Genomic DNA, 17184 nt, shown 5'->3' with positions numbered 1-17184 from the left:
TAAAATAGTCTTGATCACAAAAATTAACTGTTGAGGCAGATGTTACCTTAAAATAAAAATCTTTAAATTCAACGATCTTACTTAATCTTGAATCTATGCTCTTTCGTGTAGCATGAACAAAAGAGCGCTTATCGTTCTTTTTATTTGTATTCGCATTTTATTCGCTTATCGTTCTTTTTGTTTGTATATATGTGGCTAATCTTGGTCAAGTTACTTTTGCATTGCAAGAAAGTTAAATGAAGGCTTGAAAACTGCTTCTAAAGAAAAGTTTAAAAAGTAAGTCAGTCGCCGGCAGAACCTTCGAGACGTAAACGCGGAAAAGTGAATCGACAAAACCGGCACATTAGATATGCAGGATATAAAGACGGAAAACTGAAGTCATGTAAAACCGTGACGACTACAACACGCTGGAGTAATCGTCTAACGATAGCGCAAAGGACACAAACTAAAGAAGTAATTGTTTCGTGAGTTGCTAGCATTTTGAAATTTCGTCGCGATATCAGATAGCAGCCCGAAAATTTATGAATACAATCAAAATAAGTCAAGCGTTCCACATATTGCAGACGCATACACTGTCGTAGAGTTAACCAAGGGGGTTTTGACCGGACGTAGAGCGTCCCTAACTATAGAAAAGAAAGACGCGATTTGCATTACGTCAAAAAACGATATAGGTTTTATTGCGGGCGATTTTCCATAATAGACAACGAAGTTTCTGGAATAGGAAGTCTTATCTAGGGGTTTGTATGATCGATTCAAGAGCAGGCTCAAATGTTGGTTGCTTGACTTTAGAGCAGTTTATTACCACTTTCGTGACAGTTTTGAATAAAATGAGATTATTGTGTAATTTACGCTTGACTTGCTGAGGTACAATATGTTTGATGAGCCCTAACAACTTAAAGAGCTGGCGATGCAACTCAAAGATATATCAGTCGTGTTGTTCAAGGTGTAATCCATATCAAGGGGTATTGACGCTCTTGGAAACAACAGCTGAAGAGCCTGTTACAACGAATTTGTTGTTCTAGCAAACCTTGGTAATTGTATCGACGATTTACAAATGGAAAACCAAAGGGTAAGTCAAATTCGAACGATTTTCGCCGGATTTGAGTTTTGTAGGCTTAGTTTGAACACTGATTTGCACGCACGAGCATGGCGACAAGATTGCAATTTACAAATACACGTCGCTATTTCTAGGGTGTTATGAAGTTGTAAAACATATATGAATCTTCAAAACTAGCCAAAAAATGTTGTTAAAGTTTCTTTCGGTGGCTATTATTAGCGATTAAAGCTCTCGATGATCTGCTTCTGCGATTTAAACTGATCACGAGATAGTATTCTGACAAGGAAAACTTTCATTTTCGACCAACGCCAAGGTTATCAAAGGAGACGGTCCGTCTTAATTCAGGATCATAGCGCTCGGTACAATGCCGGCATATGCCGAAACAAAAATGGTTTCAAGAAACGACGGAAGAATAGAAATAAAAGCGAATGATATGAGACGAGGCACTTTTGGGGGGCAACTGAGGAATCGATCCAAGCTCATCATCCTGAGCTGGACAAATCTGTTCAACATAATTTCCAAATTTTGATAATTATTATCATATTTCTGTTTTTGTCGCCGACAGATTTTCCTGGTTCTCACGCTTTTTGTGGGTGTTTCCCTGGCCATTGACGAAATTGGAAATTTCCGTGACAAAACAGCTCCTAACAAGTGGAGTTTCTTTAAACGAAGCTGGAATAGGAAATCAAAAGATCCAACCAAAAGGTTTGTGTGTGTATTATATTGCTACTTTTCACGCAATGAGGAATTCACAAAAAAAAGTCTCCACCGCAGTTCTTGGACTTTCTACCACGATTTAAAATTTTGCCGCACGCAACAACTAGCTCTCAAGTGCTTTTAAGAGTGTGTTAAATGCTTATTTTAAAGATCAGGCTTATTAAAGAAAAAACCATAAGCTTCCTTGACTCATGGACAATGAGACAACTGGATGTAGATTTTTGTGAATGAATACTTGCACCGAAACGAGAAGACATTTTACGTCAGGGACATAAAGTATTTCGATCATTTCCCACACTGAACTTAGAACGGGCGGGTTTGAAAACTAGCTATGCAATGCGGAAAAACAGAGCACAATGGACCTTAACGAATTTTACTATCATCACCTGTTCTTTTTTTTTTTTTTTGTATTTAGTCAGACGAGGGAAGAGCGAGGCCTAGGGCTAGTGTAAAAGATTTGAAACATTAAGTTTTCTTGTGTACTAAAAAAAATGCTTCCAGAACACGCGGAATTTTTTAAAGAAATGCCGATGTTCTTTCAATTTGATATAGCATCGACAGAGTATTTTCCGCGGAACGGCTTATATCTGGCTACAACTTCCTTATAGCTACCTAAACATGATGTTCCGCATGTTTACTTGATTTTGCAATCACGTGCTGTGCATGCAGTGTTGACCAATCCACAAATAGTTGGATCTGAGTTTAATCTGTGGTCGCTACCATGTGTATTTACTAGACAATTGGCTCTCGTGGTGGTTGTTCTTTTTCCCCTTGCTGCAGGGCACGCAGTGGCGAGATCCAAAGAACCGGCTATTATTTATCATCTGATTTTTTTGGGGGGGAGAATCAGAAGATTTCTGTTGTGTCTCGATAAAATATACCTGATCCCCATGAAGTTCTGTAATGTTGTTTTAGTTCCCCCTCCTCGGTAGTCAACTGGCAGTCAATTTTCTATAGTTCCCAGGCCTTCTCTATACTCTGTTACGGAGGACCGACCACGTACCACCCTTTCGTTCCCCCTGAAAACCATACGATCATCAACCACCCCCAGAAAATTTTTCTGAACTTACACCCTCAGGCGATAGATAATGATTGGTCCCTGGTTAGTTCACAGCAGCTACGACTGCTACGTCCATAGATGCATCTTGGCTCAGTTCAGTTTGGACTCGATCATGTCGTTGTTCCGCAACGTCTCACTTTATTGGTTGAATTCACTTAATATTTGAGCTTAGCCTCTATATCATCTACGATTGAGTGTTCTTTAGCATGTCCAGCTGTAGATTATAACCGGGTGTCTTTGTCAAAGGGGCGTGGTTCTCGCGTGCTTGTAAACGCCCTTCATCGTTGTGAAGAAGTGGTCATTTTTTTTTTTTTTTATCAGGGAACAACTGACCAAAGAAACACCCTCGCTCTCCTTTTGAAAAATCCTATTTTCATCCTTTTTAGAGGAATGATTTTTTGAAAGAGCGGTAGTGCTGCGAATCCTGACTCGCTTTGACGAAGGGTTAACGCCCGAAACCTTAGCTTTAGAATCTAATTACGTTGGCCAAATCACGTGACCAACTCATTTGAGAAAACCAAATTACCTTGTACGCCCTTGCTAAGTACAATTCAGAGGCTAAATCGTTGAGATCTATATCCATATATTCAGACCTCAAAGATCGTGAAACGAGCTCAAATTGATCTTCTCTTATCCCTCCTCTTTCCATGCTAGTCACACACGCAAGTTTATATATGTTAGCCAGGCTCCCAGATGGTCTTCAGCCGCTCGGCTAAAATTCTTCATCCCGTCTGCTAATGATGATCAGGCTACATCATCATCGCCGTCGGTATCGGTGCCGTCGTTACTTGATCCACTGGGAAGGCTGGGTTTTTTTAGGCTGAGTACAAAGGGGCAGTGTTTGCGACGCAAATCATGTGTCACTTGGATTCAAACTTGCACGTATTGCGGGCCTTTTCTTTTGTGATTTCTTCATTTGTGTTTTGGTTAGTTTTGCCACAAAATAATCATGACCATGATAGCATATCAGGATTATCATGAACAATGAAGTGTACTTCTATTTCAGATACCAGCTTCCCAACAAAGTCACTGCTGTTGAATCCGACGACAACGAATATAAATATCATCGTTTGTGTCATCAAAGCCATTCCGTCAAATTTCGAGAAAATGTAAAGTTTGGCAACTTTGTGTTTGAGCCTTTACAATCAAGTTTTGACGAAACAAAGTGCTCTATGTACGGAGTAGATGAATCTGACGTTTATACGTTTGAGAGCAATCCCTATCAGTTATGTGCCGAAAAGGAATCTGTTCCTTATTTTTGCGCTACGATGACTAAGGAAAGATACGTCAAATACATGTTCAAGTTAGGGTCCAGGCCAATTTTCCGAAATGTAAAAGAAACTTATCACAGCGGATGTGAATGTGTTCACGCTAGTGATTTGTAGTCGATAAGCACGTGAGGTATTCTCGAACCCAGATCTCACACATGACTATGGCTGACCGTGGGAGATCTGGTTACCACTACGGGGAATCCTCGTACACTTTACCTGAAGTAACTTTATATATATATATGTATATATATATATAACTGGCCCCCGAGGGATCGTTTTGACTCGTTCCGCCATTCGTAGCTTTTTTCTATGTGTAAATTGAACAAAGTAGGTCAGATAACTCAAGTTAAGCAGAATCATTTAGAGCATATTATTTCGTTCGATCCTTATTACAATATATTAATTATTTAAGTCATCCTTTAGCCAAAGTTACCCGGTCAATGATGGAGTTCTTCTAAAGTAAACTAGAGAAACTACTTTCTCAGACACATCATCCCATGTTCGATAGTGGTTGTTGATGACATCGCCCCCTTTCACGGTCGCCTCAAGTTCCGTCGCCCCCAAGTAAAGTTTCGTTGCCTTGAATTATGGTTGCATCGCCCAACTTGTGAGCTAAGGGTTTGAACGTATTTTTTTACAAAGTTTTAAAGCGGGTGGGGGGGGGGGGGTTTCGACAGCTCAAATATCAAAAACTTCAACCAACTTTGTGCAACCCTGAGATCGTTGGTTAAGGATTTTGTTACTCGGGCTGTCGAACATCCGAGCTTTAAAGATACATCGAAATCAAGATACATTGAAAACCTAGTTGAATTTTAGTCAAAAGCTGGTGGCGAAGCAACCATAACTGGGGGCGACGGAACGAAGGGACGACCGTGCAAAGTGGCGAGGTTACCTGTTACCTCGATAGTGCTTGAACATTTTTACTCATTTAGTAAGGAAGGTGTGAAATTGGAGAATACTCAATAAATGTATACTGCAACAAGAAATGATCGAAAATCATTCAGTTCTATAGATGATGGGGAAATCATACATTACATTAACCTGACGCGCATATCATACTCCCTCAAAAAAACGCCGAAGAAAAATGGAGTCTTTTTTTCAGAATCTTGAGAACGCATCACGGTTTGCAAAACACTCCGTTCGTAGTGTAAAAGAGGGGTGGGGTCGAAGGATTTAGGTTCTTCACGAACACAATCATATGATCCCCCCTAAAGACTCTATAATATCCTTATGACCCCCCCCCCTCTCATTAGGAGTCAATTTTCTGTAGTAATAAGTCCCCGCTTCACACTCTGTTGGCGACAACTGTTCCTCCTCCGTCCTCCATGAAAACCATGTGATCCCCCCCCCCACCCCAAATCCTTCCACACTCCCTCTAAGGCGTTAACTAGTGACTGGTTCCTTACGATAGGGAAAGAGCCATGTAACGGAGATTTAGCACCGCATTTACGTGAAACGTGAACGGCAAGAGAGACTACGTAACTTAGTTTTCCCCGCCATTTTTTCACGTTTACCGGTTGCGCCTTGCCGTTTCTACGTGAAAGTAACCTTTTTCGCGTTTGCCGTGTTCGTAAGAATTCATTCACTTTTTCTCTCACAGAGCAAAAGTTTATATGACGACTGAAAAAAGGGCACCAAAAATATTCTTTGTGAGTCATACAATACGCCTTCAAATCCTCCGGGACTTGAGCTAACGCGAGGCTAAAGAAGCAAGGTTCACGTTATTTTATGTGAAACGTGAAAGGGTAAGCTGACGTTTGCCGTTTCACGTAAACGCAGTGCTAAATCTCACTATTATCTCACTCTTCGCTGGCTAGTAACGTTTCACCGTGGGTGACAATACGATAAAATTACATTCCACTTGGAATTCCAAGATCTAGAAAGGAATAATGGCTACCGCGTGTTTAATTACCAATTTCGCAGAATAATAGGTGTTTCTTTTTTCTTTCGCGTTAAACCTCATTGAACTATTTGCAGTTCTCGTTTGTCCCCCTTAGCACGTTTGTTGTAGAATGATCGTTCCTTTCTGTCCCACACGACGATATAGCACCGGTAGGCCATTCTACCTCTAAATCTGCGTCATCGAGTTCCTCTGTCGTAAAAATACTGCAGTTCTCTTTCTGCAGGGCTCCGCTGTTATTTCGCGCAACAGTTGTCGTAGCTTCGATCACCGGTTTCTTTGAAAACATTTGAATAATATTTTTACTCTTTTCCAACGAAGACAAGGTTATACGTGAATCATTAGCACTTCTTGCAAAATTGACATTTTCATTGCTGTTTAAAACTGTTCTCAAAGCTGGAGGATTTCTCAAGGGGTTCTTCCCGTTTGAATTGTTTATTTCGTTTGTCTCTTCGCTATGTACGGATTTTTCACAAATAGATGCTTTATCTAAAACGCCTTCAGTGATAGTATCCGTTCCAACATTCGACGATGCGATTGGAAAGACTCCTGTTAATTGATCACGAGAATATAATTCAGGGAAATCGTTAGAGATGTTGTTGTCATTGGCGAGATTACAGCTTTCTTCATCACCGGAGGAACTTTGCTTTTTGTCCTTTTTCTTAGCACGCAGATCGATATGTGCATCTTGAGTATCATTTTTGACGTCACTTCCGCCAACGTTAGAACTGTTCCCTGCTCTAGGTGTCTGTGGTTCATCAGTAGCTGCAACCATATCATCGAGCTGCAATCGCTTCAGGACGAGCTTGGCCTGGCGCGAGTACTCTTCTTGAGGGTCATCCGGGAATTTGGTATGTAAAGCGTTCATACTGCCTAATAAGGCACTGTTTTGCATGGAGCACTCTACGCATGTGACAGCGGTAATCGCGTCTTGGACAGTGACGAATTCACGGCACATCAAGCGTGCATGCGCCTGTGCTAACCTTATAAGGCTTTCCAGTAACCTGATGGTGGTCCGTGCTGCATTGCGAAGGTCTGCCTGCCGCTGACAATGATAATAACGGCTCAGGATTCTGCAAGTAAATTGAATGCTCATTAACTAATTCAAATAAGTCCAAGAAACAATGTACAGAAAAGGGACGATTCTTAAATAAGCGGTATCCCATCACCAGGTAAAAAGTTGAATCAAAATACTTTAAATTAATCTGATGAATTTGTATCGGTCAAGAAAAACTGCTGATGGGCGTTTCCAGTTTCACCTAAAAACTTTCCAGTTTCAGTTCGTAAATAGAGAGAGTTAGAACCGAAGCTTGAACTTGGAATAGACATACACTGAAATTTTGCTGTCTGACGTTCAGCCTTTTGGGTAATTCGGTTGAGATATTTTGATTTGTAGTGACGAAAATTCCCCTTTTTCACGGTTTGATCCTTGAAGCGGCCAAGAGTTTTGCTTCTTTTCAAAACGGGAATGTTGTGCTATTGAGACATCTCCCCGCCCCGTTTAGTTTCCCTGAACATCTCCTGGTGTCCATTTCTCTTCCTTAGTGGGTAGTGGCACCATCAAAATGAAGTTTCTTGCCCAAGAACACAAAATAATAGGCCATTTCCGACTTCTAAAAAAACTCTCGCATAAAGAACGAGGCCAAGCACAAAACCTTATGATAATAAGTTTTCTTTGCATGAAAATAAAAACTCACTTCAAATCAAAAGCTTTGCACTTACCCTCGTTTTCAAAAAGAGGCTTTGCACATATCGTAAAACGCTCAGTACCCGGCCAGGGCTCGACCCCAGACCTCTCAAATCGGAATCTTCTCCCGGTAACAATAGCCCACCGCGTCTCGACACAACTTACATTTGTAGCCCGCTACGTATAAAAGAAGTTTACACATGTGCATTTGTAACACAGACCTGTTGCTTTCTGGTGTGAGTTGAGGCTTCAAAGTTTTAACGTAACAGAAATAGGCTTGCATCCTTTCCATGCTCCAAAGCGGCTCTGATGAAGAGGCTGTTGTATGGAGGCCCTTGCCTTCCAAAATAAACGACGATACAATTCTAAAGCAAATCAAGAAGTCCTGCTTTAAATACACTTTCCATATCGAAAGTCATCCACCTTCAAAGAAACCCCCTCAAATACAAGGGTATCCCCAAATTATCCCCAAATTATCCACGATAGATTTTGCTGTTAATCTCGTGCCCAGATCCCACCGCGTAACTGAAATGTAGGGACTTAAACCATCGCTTGGCCGTGGGAAGTCCGGGTGCAAGAATAATTTTGCCGCGCTACTGAGATCGAAATTTTAAAACTTCGGCATAAATTGTTTCAGAATGCGATTGAAACTAGTACAAAATAAACTGCTAGGGAAATATCTAGTTTTGAATGGAACAAACCGAGACATGATTTGAATTATGATTCGAAAAGGTATTGTTTCAGGAAATTTTGACATTTGACATGAATTTGCCGGCGGAGTTAGACCCGCGGCCCGCATCCTTCAACAAACGTTTTCGAATTTGAATCTTCTTTCGATTTCCTTCGCGAGGATTGCAATAAAGGCTTCTATCATCATGTGACTTGAAATTCGATAAAGGCAAACCTTGTGAAGAATGCCATTGAGGGAGAAGACTGCGGTATTCTTCACTTTTATGCCCTGAAACTAGCTGTAGGCTATTACGACAGCAAAAACGCCCGAAATTGCGGTTTATTGGTCAAACAAGTGTCACGATGTGGTGAAATATGAGATTGGATTTCCCTTTTTTTTTCACTGAGGGAACGGAATTTGGGTCCCTGGCATTAGAAATCACGAACAAAAAACTGGCGATGTGACTCAAATTGACTCCCCAAAGAGGTTGGAATGGGAACTGGAAAAAAACTTGGGCTGCAAAATGGGATTTACAAGCCTAAACCCATCCCTTTTCGCAAAGATCCTCCCAAAAGCAGTCATGCTTATATTAACAGCAACAACAAATCGAATTAGCCAGCATGTACCTGTCCCACTCTTCATTTCTTGCATCATGTAAGACCAGCAGGAGATCAAATCTGCTCAGCAATGGACTGGCCACAGCAATGTTGACACTGAGGGATTCTGACGGATCATACGGTCCTTTTGGGTTCGTGGCTGCTAACACAGTTGTTCTTGTGCTCAGTTTGCACACCATTCCAGCTTTTGCCACACTGATCGTTTGCTGTTCCATGGCTTCATGAATGCCTGTAAGATAATCAGTTTGTCTTTTGGAAAAAGATAAAACAAGACCTTCCAGAGAGAAAGAGTTTCTTTCTCTTTTTTTTCTTTTTTTTTTGGGGGGGGGGGGGGGGGGGAAGGGGCCAGGCAGGTGTGCCAGAAGGGGATTAAGGGAGCTTGTGCAAAGAAAAATTGTGTCGTGAAAAAATCAGTAACACGCATGTACTGCATCATTAATGTCCCTGTGATTCACCCACTTGTTGCAGACAACTAATTCTGGCAAAATTTGCAGCTTAGGCATAAAAGAAAACATTCCCTCTGATAGAGAGTAAGAATGACCATCTTATTCCACAGAAGACTTCCCACTATCTGTAGAGACATGGCAAATCTTTCTTTTGAATATTTGACCAGAGCAATTTTGAAATCTCAAGATTGATGAATTTGGTATTGTAACAGGCATAAACTCATGCAGTTTGTGCTAACATATAACTGAAAAGGCTATACCAAAAATCCTAGCGCTTGTCTATGTACAGGACTGGGTCATGTTTATGAAAAAAATGTAGCCCAACCTTCCCTGTCAGACATATAAACAAAACTCACTAACCAGGCCATGATGTTGGCCATGGTTCAGAGTTGTATCTGGAGACCAGCCCATTAAAGCAAACACCTATTTTGGTCTGAAGAAAGTGTACTTACATGAAGCTTGAAAACAACACTGTAAATAAAGAAAAATTATTCCTCACATGTTCTATCATGCTCCTGGATACTGTTAAACTCATCGATACAGCAGAGACCACCATCTGCAAGAAACAGTGCTCCTGCCTCCAGCTGCCATTCTCCTGAGTCCCTCACGGCAGCCACAGTCAGCCCAGCACTTGTTGAGCCGATTCCTGTGGTCAGGACCGAGCGAGGCATGATCTTTGCTGCATACTTTAGAAATTGAGACTTCCCTGTGCCTTGAAAAAAAATTTTGACAGCTGAGTGCAGTTCTTAAGGCACCATACTCAGCAGGGTTTACTCTTGAAATTGGCCAAAAGAGAGCCCATGTCGGAGACTTTGTAATTTGAGTAGAACAGAGGTTTAGTTTCTTAATAAACACCATTGATTGTGGTAACCTTGAGTGAACTTTCATTGATTATCACTTAGCAATGATCAATGAGAGATCAGATCAGTCATTCTATTACATGATATCTCTGTATATAACACTAGGGCCCCACATATTTGGGGGAGTAGTTTTACACACCTGTTGTAAGACGAATTCGAGAGACATTGATTAAACGCTTAGTTTTTACTCAGTCGAGTCTACTGTTTAAGAGCATTGATAAGTCACAACCCCTCGTAAATGGGGCAGAGTTTACAAAACCCACTGGGCACCTTTTTTAATTTTAGAGGAAGTCCTTCTTCAAGGAAAGGGCCCTAGTAAAGGGATACTTATAAAGTGTTTGAACTTATTTGCAATGTAGTATAGTCAGTGAAATAACAAAAAGAAGGGTAATTGAAATGAAACTGGGTTATAAAAATCCCAAGAGTTTTATACCTTGGCTGCCCTATCAACCTTGTTGTCACTCATATAATTTGGATATATCAACAAAGTTGAAATGGTAAATTGGCCACCATAATGATTACAAAAGCTGACATTTCGAGCACTAGCCCTTCGTCGGAGTGAATAGAGGAATTGTGGGTTGAGTGTGCTTTTAAATGGAGCTACCATTTCAACTTTGTTGATATATCCAAATTATTTCATTACCCCCACCGACGCAGCCCCAAACAGTTTCTTTAGAAACTATCAACCTTTATTGTTGTCATTCATGTTTAGAAAAAAAAGTGGTTACGGTAACTCTGATCACGCAGGTGTAGCTATGGCAATACAAGTTGAGACACTGGAACTGTCAATTACCTGGATCCCCCACCAGCAGGAGATGGGACTCCCCTCTCACCCGTGTTCCAGAGGCATCCACTCTCTGCACCCCGCCAATCAGAATCAGAGCAACTGCGAGCTTGACGGCATACAAGCCATAAACTTGAGGGCAGAAACTTGAGAGGATATGGTTCCTTCCTAGAAGGGGAGAATGTTTAAATCTTTCCCAAAATTCTGCAAACTCTTGCTTCAGTTCTTCAGTAACTAAAACTGCTGCTCTCTGTTCATTGTTAACGGAGACGTGATTTGCCTTGAACACCACCTCACGATCACATCGGCTCTAGAAGTGTGTATAAAGAAAACTCAGTAAATGATTAGAGCAAATGCAATAACGGGAAAATCTTGCACCCAAGCTGATAAGCCTTTTAAAGAACAATAGTGAGTGCACTAAGCCTTTGATATGAAAATAAGTTTTGCTTATCATGTGAAAAAAATTCATCTTCATTGAAAAGGTTTTGCACTCAGCCTGCCATAATATGCCACTAATTATTTTTTAAAAAACTTGATGCAAAAATAACTGGCCTTACCCAGCTTTCCCAAACATAATTACTCCCAAATTGCTTGATTATGATTTAATAACAAAACAGATCTTTTTTTTCTAGAATTCTGTAATTAAATTCAGAAATACTACATGTAACAGCAGAGGAAGAAAAATACAAATCACCAAAAGAAAATTTGGAAATAATGATAACTTTTCATTACATCTGGAAAAACAGGTTTCCATCTCCTCATTACAATGCCGCACACGGTGATGTCATCCCCAGCTTTACAGCAATCTACCAAGTCATTTTCAAGAATGACCCACATTGAACGTGGAATGGTACCAACTGCAAGCTTTTGAACTTGTTCTTGTATTTTGATTTCTTGATAATCCCGGCAACTCTTTGGCTCTGATGCTTTGAATACAAGAAAACTCAGGTTAATACTCATATGACTGTAGAATCAATGATCAGTAAAAAAAAAAAAAAAAAAAGACCACTGATATTGCAGACAACTGCTAGGCTTTGGTATCTTAAGCTTTAATAAAAATCAAAAAGATGATGTAAGACGTCATCTAATACCTTATCTGATTGAATTTTGGATTCACTAATCAATAACTAATGATTGGTTGCTCAACTAACCTCCTTACTAAGCCAGGTCTTGACACATCAAAAAGGACAAGACAGAACGCTATGTCTCCAAGAAAAAGATGTCCATTTTAGACTCAAAATCAAAATAGTCTTTGAAAGGAGCTTGTGAGGCAATTTACATCAGAGCTCACAAGCCGACCTTGATGTGGCGACTAGATCAATTCACTTAGAGCAAAACTCTGACAGCCTTCTTTCAGTACTGTGTAGCATGGAGAATTCATAAATTTTATTGAAATTGTCCATCCCTACAAAATTGATCAATCTTGCCATGGGAATATTTTTCCATATGGTAAAACCTTAGTTTTTGGGGCTTTTTTGGAAAATAAAGGTCTCTAAAGTAGTTACATTGTGTAGTTCATTAACACATCACTACATTCGTTTATGTAGTGATGACTCTGATTTCCACCACAAATCAGAGTCAATGTGCCAGTTTTTCGATAAACGTGGTTACCCTGATTCTGTCATTCAAGCGGGTTACCCCCACACCCAACTTAGTGATCGACATTCAGCACTACAAACATCACAAAAGGAAGATTCCGACTGTATTCCATTCACTCTCGCATTTCACCCTCACAACCACTCCGTTAAATCATCATTCTTAAAAACTTTAAATTACTTCAAAATAATCCAGAGACAAGCACTATCTCTTCGCAGCCTCCACTCATTTCATTCAAATGCGACAAAAACATAGGCAATTTTTTGGCCAGAAGTTCTTTTCAGACTAATGACCAACCAGGCACTTTTAAATGCGCTCATGCATGATGCAAAATGTGTCCTTTCATTCACAACACTGAGAAAATGTCGGGACCCAAATGATCCATTAAGATCACCGATCACTTCATGTGCACCTCCGCCAGTGTAACCTATTGCATAACTTGTACTTATTGCAAAAAGATTTACATCGGCAAAACAGGGAGAAGACTAGGTCACCGATTCCGAGAACACCTTCGCGACATGGAGAGGAATGACAAGGACACATCGAAACCAGTCACTAGACATTTTAATTTACCTAATCATTCTAAGCAACATATGGCAATCTGCGGTCTTTCCTTACACTTAGGTAGCACAGAAAGCCATAAAACTCTTGAACAAAAGCTCATCTTTCAAACCAGCAGTCTAAATCCCACAAGTATCAACGAATGCTTTTCATTCCACTAATTTATTCGTGTTTTTCTCGTTGCCATGTTCCCACCAATCAAGTAGCTCCATTTTCTGCCTTTAAAAGCACAAACAACCCACAATTCCTCTATTCACTTCGACAAAGGGCTAACACTCGAAACGTCAGCTTTTATAATCATAACGGTGGCCAATTTACCATTTCAACTTTGTTGACATATTGAAATTATTTAATTATCCCCCACCGATGTAGCCCCAAACAGTTTCTTTAGAAACTATCAGCCCTTAGTTCATTAACAGTTTGTCAGTCTCAGTGGTCTTTGACCAAGGAAAAATCTCTAATCAGCCCCATGTTATTTTGTCAAATAAACAGTCAATAAAACCCTCAATTGCTGACTCAGTCCACCTGTCAGTCAATCAGTCGGTCTGTCAGTCTGTCAATAAGTTGGTCTGTCTGTCAGTCCATCTATCTGCCAGTCAGTCTTTCAGTCAGTCCATCTGTCTGTCAGCTATTAAGTCTGACAGTCTGCCAGTCAGCCAATCAGTTACTCACTAACACATACAATCACTTATTCACTTACTCACTCTGTAAATCTCTCAAGAAGCACTTACCACCATTTGACAAGCAAGAAAATTTGTTTGAATTACATTCCTTAGATGCAGGGCACTTGGCTGGTTTAGGAATGGAGTAAAACTGTTCAAAGTCAGCTTGTACTCCAAAGATATGTTTACAATGTGCACAGATGTATTCTCTCTCATATTCAAGCAGTTTTACAGTGGATACTCGAATGACAGTTCCTGAAAATTAAACAATATCAATTGTGTGAATTAAATAGCTATGCCAAGGACTCGTGGACTAAAACAGTATAGGTTTCTCTTAACCCTATAAACCTTAACATCAGTGTGCAAATTCTCCATACTGTTCCGTATACATTTCCTAAGGTGATGGAAGGAGAAGTTCTTTAACAATCAAGAACTTCTTTAGTTGGTGATTGGTTTCTCTATTCTCCTGACTTTGATGGATGATTCAGGGGTGAAACTGAATGGAGAAATTAGAAGTCAGTCACTTTTAGAGGGTTAAAGGGTCAATACAGATAATGGTTTGAACCCAGGAGTAAAATTTGATTGTGTAGTCTGATTACCTAGGTGTGTGTAGTTCTGAGAAGATCTACACACACTATGATGTTGTCATTAGCTACTATTGACAAGAGTACTTTGCAGGATTTCTTTCACATGTAGGATCAGACTACATGACAAAGAATTTCTTGTCACCCATTCTCCATCTTAGTCGTCAATTAGCCCTTTACCCCTTGGCCATAAAGAGCACCCCTCAGAGGGTTGGGTAAGAAAAAAAATGCTCTCACCTACAATTATAAAATGAAAAGTGATCCTGGATTGCCTTAACTTTGGGTTCCATGGACATTTGTATTGGCCCTCTGTGATGTTTCTCAACCGTCCACCCAATTGAAGTTTAGGGTTCTCTTCTTAAAACCCCTGAGAGTGATAGGCATCTTAATTCTCCCAACAGTATCACTGTACAAGGCGGTATTGATTGCTATACAAATTCTCTTTGTAGGTAGCAAAAGAAAAGTAAAGAGAACAGTATGGAGAAATCGGAAACTGATGTTTGGTTGTAAAGGGTTTCGCCATGCTCAGTCCTCATTCAATGTTTCTGTCTTAAAAATTACCTGAAATAGCAAGAAAACGACCGATGTCTGACGTCTTAGGTATCTTATCCCTTCGAAGTTCCGGACAGATGGGAAGATTGGAAAGCCTCACGTGCAAATGTGCTTTGAACGACATGGAAATTTGCGTTGTACTTTCTTGCATAATCAAAACGGCCGCCTGAGCCAGAGCGCCATCAAACAAGGGCAGCATATTGTTCGGATGTGCCAGAAGCTTTTGACTGACCTCAATGTTAGAATCAAACAGTTCTAACACGTTGACAACAACGCAGTACTGGCTTGATGGGTCATCAGCTACTAGAACGTTAACGATATCTTCTTTATGATGTTCCTCGAGAAACGCTTGGAACGTTGCGATGTATTCGTTTTCCTCTCGAAAAGCAGCTTGTGTCATCTTTGTCTCGTTCTCAGTGAGAAATAAAAGTGATCAGGTCACTGAGTGATGTTTCTTAAGTGTTATTTTTCTATCTTACAATTTTCACTTTTGAACTTGCTCTGAAGTAGCAAATTCCCCGCCAAAGGAATGGTTGAGGAACTGCTTCATGTATTCATAACTATAATATCTCGGCTCACAAAATAATGAATACGACATCTAATCGATTCCTATTTGAAGCTCATAACTCTTCTAAAACTGCCAACAAGGTCGACCTCAGCCGCCTCGTTTTCTACAAGGGAAAAAACGGCAAGAATTCCATATAACCCCATACAATCTTTGTTCAATGAAAACGAGAGATGACAAAACGCGGAGCCCTAGTCCATGGAGTACCCTATGCAGTACCTGAATGGAGTACCCCCAAAAATCATGTATTAGTGAAATACAATACTTTATGAACATGGTGAATCGTTTAGATGTACATATCCTGAAATATTTTGAGTTTGTCAGCTCTCCGACTGTCGCAGTTCGATGTAGTACACGAATTGACCGCCATCTTAAAATTAACATTAAACTGCTGACCGCCACCTACGGAAAGCTTTGATGTAGCTGTCATCCATGAACGTTATCGTTAATAAACTTCTATCGATCTATTTTCATATGATCTTCAAGAGTCCAAAAGGACGGACATCCTTCATTCTGCAATGGGTTTTACGTCTTTAAAAATACCTGTTAAAGTGTGGGGTCTGTAAGAGGTGTAGCGCTCCATTTAATAACACAAGGCCTCATGGGTTTCTTAATTGTGCGAAGCCATGAGGATACAAGCTCACATTTGTAGGTTGAGACTTAACAAAGGTAATCCATAATCGTTAAACTGAGCTTCTCCTCACCCATCATATTTGTCGCATAATAAAATTGAGGTATGTAAACAAACCAAAAAAAAAAAAAAAAACAGTAAATAAATCCTTCGGAAATGTAGTAAGCTTAAATACTTTGCCTCGTGCAGAAATCGAAACAGTGGGTTTTTTCATCCCATGGAGTTGTTGTTCTTCCTATCAAAGGACTCATTACACAGCGGTAAAACCAAAATGGAGGATAAGACTGAGAGCTAAAACAATCCAGCAAAAAACTGGATTGTATTAAACTGAGACATTCCGAGAGCCGGTAAGCTCAAAATATTTTAGGATATGTACATCCAAACAATTTACCATGTTTATAAAATATTTTATTTGACTTTTAGGGGTACTCCATTAATTAAGGTACTCCATAGGGTACTCCATGGAGTAGGGCTCCGCATTTTGTCATCTCCCCAATGAAAACAATAGCGATAACAGTAGAATTCCTCAGTGGTTAGAAGTCTTTATTTTCAAAGTTCTGTTTTTTTTTCTTAAGTCTTTTTTGAAATAGGGTAGATTTGAGGGCAATATCTAAACATCGAGGGTAATCCTCGGAATTTGGGTGTGCCATTATTGGAAACTAATCCTTGATAGCAGAGAACGACAAAGCCGTGGGATCGTCAAGATAGGCTATGTTTACTGCATCCCCAGGTCTCAGGTATATATATATATGCTAGTTAATATAGTTTACTGTATCTTTTAATCACAGAGTGCCCAAATAGGTTACCTTTTTTTTTTACGAACTGTGTATTTTTGAACAAGCTATGCAACCACACATCTTAACCTCTGGAAAAGAAACTGAAATTTGGTGGTGTGCAGTCTCGTGTGCATTTAAAAATTAAGTGATTCCTGTTGTGTTATTTATCGGCGAGCGTAAAAGATCCG

At 40.1% G+C, this 17184-nt stretch overlaps 2 protein-coding genes across 2 annotated transcripts; one reads left to right on the top strand and one right to left on the bottom strand.

Annotated features, from left to right (window-relative positions):
• The first annotated feature begins 698 nt into the window (after positions 1-698).
• On the top strand, positions 699-5091 carry LOC111327544 (uncharacterized). Its single transcript, XM_022931754.2, has 3 exons — positions 699-1069; positions 1623-1762; positions 3841-5091. Exons 1-3 carry the CDS (start codon positions 1055-1057, stop codon positions 4217-4219), a joined length of 534 nt encoding a protein of 177 aa, XP_022787489.1. The 5' UTR covers positions 699-1054; the 3' UTR covers positions 4220-5091.
• Positions 4452-16153, bottom strand: LOC111327543 (DNA helicase MCM9). The gene is made up of 8 exons (XM_022931753.2): positions 15034-16153; positions 13958-14143; positions 11802-11995; positions 11079-11379; positions 9925-10137; positions 8989-9208; positions 7914-8057; positions 4452-7078 (listed from the first exon to the last, which is right to left on the bottom strand). Exons 1-8 carry the CDS (start codon positions 15422-15424, stop codon positions 6073-6075), a joined length of 2655 nt encoding a protein of 884 aa, XP_022787488.2. The 5' UTR covers positions 15425-16153; the 3' UTR covers positions 4452-6072.
• Between the last annotated feature and the right edge of the window lie 1031 nt (positions 16154-17184).

This window comes from Stylophora pistillata, unplaced genomic scaffold (genome assembly GCF_964205215.1).
Source record: "Stylophora pistillata unplaced genomic scaffold, jaStyPist1.2 SCAFFOLD_550, whole genome shotgun sequence".
Lineage (NCBI taxonomy): Eukaryota > Metazoa > Cnidaria > Anthozoa > Scleractinia > Pocilloporidae > Stylophora > Stylophora pistillata.
The sequence above is the reverse complement of the archived record's forward strand: the minus strand, read 5'-3'. Positions and strand labels throughout refer to the sequence as shown.

Excerpts from the sequence above, each read along its gene's own strand:
- LOC111327544 (XM_022931754.2), top strand. Across the intron at positions 1,763-3,840 it reads TCAAAAGATCCAACCAAAAG|ATACCAGCTTCCCAACAAAG; the intron begins GTTTGTGTGTGT and ends CTTCTATTTCAG.
- LOC111327543 (XM_022931753.2), bottom strand. The coding sequence starts at position 15,424 with ATGACACAAGCTGCTTTTCGAGAGGAAAACGAATACATCGCAACGTTC. Across the intron at positions 11,996-13,957 it reads TTCTTGCTTGTCAAATGGTG|CATCAGAGCCAAAGAGTTGC; the intron begins GTAAGTGCTTCT and ends TTGTATTCAAAG. Across the intron at positions 10,138-11,078 it reads CCTGCTGGTGGGGGATCCAG|GCACAGGGAAGTCTCAATTT; the intron begins GTAATTGACAGT and ends TTTTTTTTCAAG.